General features: G+C 45.3%; 1 protein-coding gene across 8 annotated transcripts; it reads right to left on the reverse strand.

Moving 5' to 3' along the window:
• Positions 1 to 699: 699 nt before the first annotated feature.
• LOC122026636 (probable pectinesterase/pectinesterase inhibitor 64) lies at positions 700 to 3,525 on the reverse strand. Of its 8 annotated transcripts, none has more exons than XR_006124163.1 (3): positions 1,744 to 3,522; positions 1,604 to 1,669; positions 700 to 930 (listed from the first exon to the last, which is right to left on the reverse strand). XR_006124163.1 is itself a non-coding variant. In XM_042585384.1 (2 exons), exon 1 carries the CDS (start codon positions 3,469 to 3,471, stop codon positions 1,801 to 1,803), a length of 1,671 nt encoding a protein of 556 aa, XP_042441318.1. In that variant the 5' UTR covers positions 3,472 to 3,525; the 3' UTR covers positions 1,197 to 1,669; positions 1,776 to 1,800. The 8 variants fall into 8 exon arrangements, 1 of the variants encoding a protein (XP_042441318.1); XR_006124165.1 differs by lacking the exon at positions 700 to 930 and adding an exon at positions 1,197 to 1,427 and having other exon boundaries at positions 1,776 to 3,525; XR_006124164.1 differs by lacking the exon at positions 700 to 930 and adding an exon at positions 1,197 to 1,427 and having other exon boundaries at positions 1,544 to 1,669; positions 1,776 to 3,525.
• Positions 3,526 to 3,856: the final 331 nt, after the last annotated feature.

The following is a 3,856-nucleotide window of genomic DNA, read 5'->3' on the forward strand; positions in this document are numbered from 1 at the left end:
TGAAATGAACCACAATCATTTATTATCATATTTCAAATCTCACATGAAAATTAGGTTTTGCTAAACCTTATTCAGATTTTGTATAAGAGATTCATATTCAATCTTACAAGATGTTGTAAATAGATATAAATTTATTTGACATATTACAAACAACTGCAAGATCTTTCAATATGGTATGTACATACATGTTATATACATGGGAAAGACAGATGCACTTGTTATTATTCAATATACCAAGTCTCAAGAGTTTTTAATTATATACGTATATATAATCACATTCATAGTAACTTCAAGTTGCTACTTGGAACTCCATAATCCACCATCACATGGATCTTCACTATATGATATGGTAATATCGGTCAACATAATAGATGGTGGAAGCCACCATCCACTTCTTCAAAGGTTGTTTCCTATGGATGAATGTGGCTGGGGTTGTGATTGCTGACAAAACTTATAGCCACACATTGTCCACTATGGTGTCACACAAACCATTTAACAAATGTCGGCAGAAGTTTGAGTGCCACTTTACTACAAAAATTGCTAATATGCTATCACCTTATTAACTCATCTCCAATATCCTCTATTGTTACCAAGAGTGAAGAAGAATACTCGGTGGTCTGGTGCACAAAACTCCTGCTATGCGGGGTCCCAAGGAAGGATCCAATGTACGCAATCTTACCCTGTTTTTTTTGCAAGAAGTTGTTTCCAGAGTTGAGAAGAATACAAACATCTTAAAGATTTTCTTGAAAACTCAGGTTCCTCTAACTGTCTAGAATTCGCTTCACATGTGTTGTTGCTTAAAAGTGATATCTGAGGTACCCAGTAACTTACTTGTCCTAACAACTCTACACCAATAAATACCCTAGGATAAGGGTCAAACACGGTGCTCAAAAACCACCAAGATACATTCCAAAACTCTCAAGCACAATCCTAACAAAGAGAAAGAAAACAATATTCAAAAAATTTCTAGATCCATCAAGAACTAGCAAGTTTGTTATCTTAAACAATAGGAATTGGACAATTGCTTCAACCTAAAAATTGCAAGATAAGAGAAGTGGCAAAGGAACTATTAGTGATTAAAAAAAGTTACTTGTTTGTGACATTTGTAGAATTTTATGTCTTGAAGTAACTTATGTTGTTGATCAGGTTAAGTTCTAACCATCGAATAATATTTAAAGTTTAGGCCCTCAAAAGAATTCAAAAATAAAATAAATTAATGTTCATAACAATAAATATATTTCAGGTACATGATGGAGAGGTAAAAGGAAGTGCACCCTTTAACAAGAAATGAAACTTCGGGTAGGAAATTTGGCTTAAAAAAAGTAGCTCCAGTACATCCAATGAACAAAAAAGTCATGAAAGTGAAACAATATCTTTCCTTTTGGCTTGTCATACTTCATCATGAGAAATAGGTCAAGGATTCTGCACTAGAAAAAAGGTATAAAAGAAAATTAAATTCAATATCAGTGGTATAAAAGGCAGGAAGAGCATTCCCAGTAACCATATTGATATAACCATTGCATGACAACCATATCTCATTTACCTAAAATTCTCCACTAATTCTCCTCGAAGGCATTAATCATGGAGTTTAAAGAGAACTCACTCAGTATACAACCCAATCAATCTTTGTCAGCACAGAACGGACCCAGTGTTCATCTCATCAAATTCCCTAAGAAATGGAAATGGAAATGGAATTAGTAGGCTTATATATCAGTGTGCATCATTGAGCCTGTAGAACAATACCTGAAATCTAGAAACCATCACAAGTTGCTCACCAGCAGTTCCCAATCCATAAATCCTTTACTGCTCAGATGGAACCCATTCATTCCCTTGAATGAAATTGTCTAGAGAGTAAACACCCACATGCTCCTCCGGTACTTGGGAGCTCCAGTTCACCCTGGTTGCCGCACTAGCCCTCGGTCCCCAACTCCCATACTCCCCGTAGAACAGCGTGCTCAACGCAAAGTCTCCCTTCCATGGCAACCACCCCTCGGGCATCACAACCTCGCCCATATAGCAATTCACATACACCGTCCTTGAGTACTCCTTCCACGGCCGCCCAAGGTACGCCCGATGCGCCCCTGGCTTCCTCTTGTACGCCGCCAGGTAGTCCGCGCTCCCATTGATCGAGCACCCATTGAACACGAACCCCGTGGCCTGAGCCGGATCGGTCCGCCCATGGGCCGCTACTGGGTTGCTTCCGGCCTTCGTCAGCCCTTCAGCGCGCGGCACCACCTCGATGCTACAACGATCGAACACCGCCGCCGAGTTCCCAAAGATGAAGTCCAACGTGCCAGTAATGCGGCATCTGCGATAGAGCTGGCGCAGAGAACGGGCGTACAGTGTGTCCTGATGTCCCCTGAACTCCACCGATTCGAGCACGGAGCGGTCGCTGTCACAGCGGAAGGCGACCGCCTGGTGGGCGCCGACGCCAGCGCTGTTCTCAAAGGTGAGGTCGCGAGCCGCGAAATTGTCGCCGAAGACAGCAACGGTGGCGGAGTCGTAGGTAGTGAGGACGCCCTGGTTTTGACCAACGCTTAGTGAGCTGGTAACGACGGTGACCCCCATCCCGTCCCCTATGCACACCAGATTGGTCTTCTCGAAGGGAATGCGAACCGTCTCCTCGTACACGCCAGCTTCGATGCGGATCACGAATCGGTCCGATGCCAAATCAGGCGCGGCGTCGACCGCTTCCTGGACTGTTCGGTAGTCGCAAGATCCGGTCTTGCAGACGGTGGCATTGGGTGGGCGGTCGATGGGGAAGGTGGAAATGAGGGAGCTAGCGCCACCGCCGGATCGGAGGGCGGAGGAGGCTGGGGCGTCGCCCCAGTATCCGTCGCGCTCGGTTTGCGGCGGCGCCCAAAGGGATACATCGTGGCCGAATCGCTGAAGGGCGGCGATCATGGAAAGGGCGTTGCTGGTGAGGGCTGTCAGATCGAGTAGCGCGGCCATAGCATCTGCGACGCGGCGGGAGGAATTGACGTACTTGAGGGCCGACCAGCAGTCGTACTGGTAAAGCAGGGCGGCACCGGCCCAGGTGCGGGCGTCGGCAGTGCGGCCTTCGGATAGGGAATTGGAGGCGTCTGAGAGGCGGCGTTGGGAGAGGGCGAGATGGTCGATGCAGTTCCTAGCAGCGGAGGCGCGGGCGGCTGTAGAAGAGGCGAGGATGGAGGCGGCCTGGGAACGGGCGGAGGGGAGGGCGTCGAGGGGGGCGAGCAATGCTGCCTTGAGTAAGTCGAGGGAGGAGGGGGAGGGAGGGAGGTCGGAGGAACGTGAAAGGGCGTCGAGGCAGGAGGAGTCGAAGCGCGTGGCGCGGCATGCGAGGGAGATGGCAGAGGACTGGGCGGCGGCGGGGAAGGGGAGGGAGGCGGGGAGGAGGAAGAAGAGGAGGGGGATGGAGAGTAGTGCGGCCATGGTGAGTAGGAGGAGGAAGGGGCGAGGAGTAATGGGGGAATGTTGGAGCTTCCTCATTGTTGGATTTTGGATTATTTTATAGAGAAGAAGCAGAAGAAGGAGAGAGCGCGATCACGGGCGGGGTAGGCAAGGCGGAGTGCTGCACTTTATCATAAACCTAGTAAATAATGTGGATGGATGTGATAGAACACCCAATTTATTTTATATTTTATATTTTATATTTTATATTTTATATTTTATATAAAAAAATCTTTCTATGCATAAAATTTATTTTTTAAATATTAAAATATTATTTATAAATTAGATAATAAAAAAATAAATTTACTATCTTTACAACTTCTCTAGCAATCTTATATAAAAAATAAATATTATACCGGAAAAAAATAATAAAAAAATAAATATAATAAAAATTTTAAGATAAATAATATATAATGAAAAATAA

This window comes from Zingiber officinale, chromosome 1A, assembly GCF_018446385.1.
Source record: "Zingiber officinale cultivar Zhangliang chromosome 1A, Zo_v1.1, whole genome shotgun sequence".
Classification (NCBI taxonomy): Eukaryota; Viridiplantae; Streptophyta; class Magnoliopsida; order Zingiberales; family Zingiberaceae; genus Zingiber; species Zingiber officinale.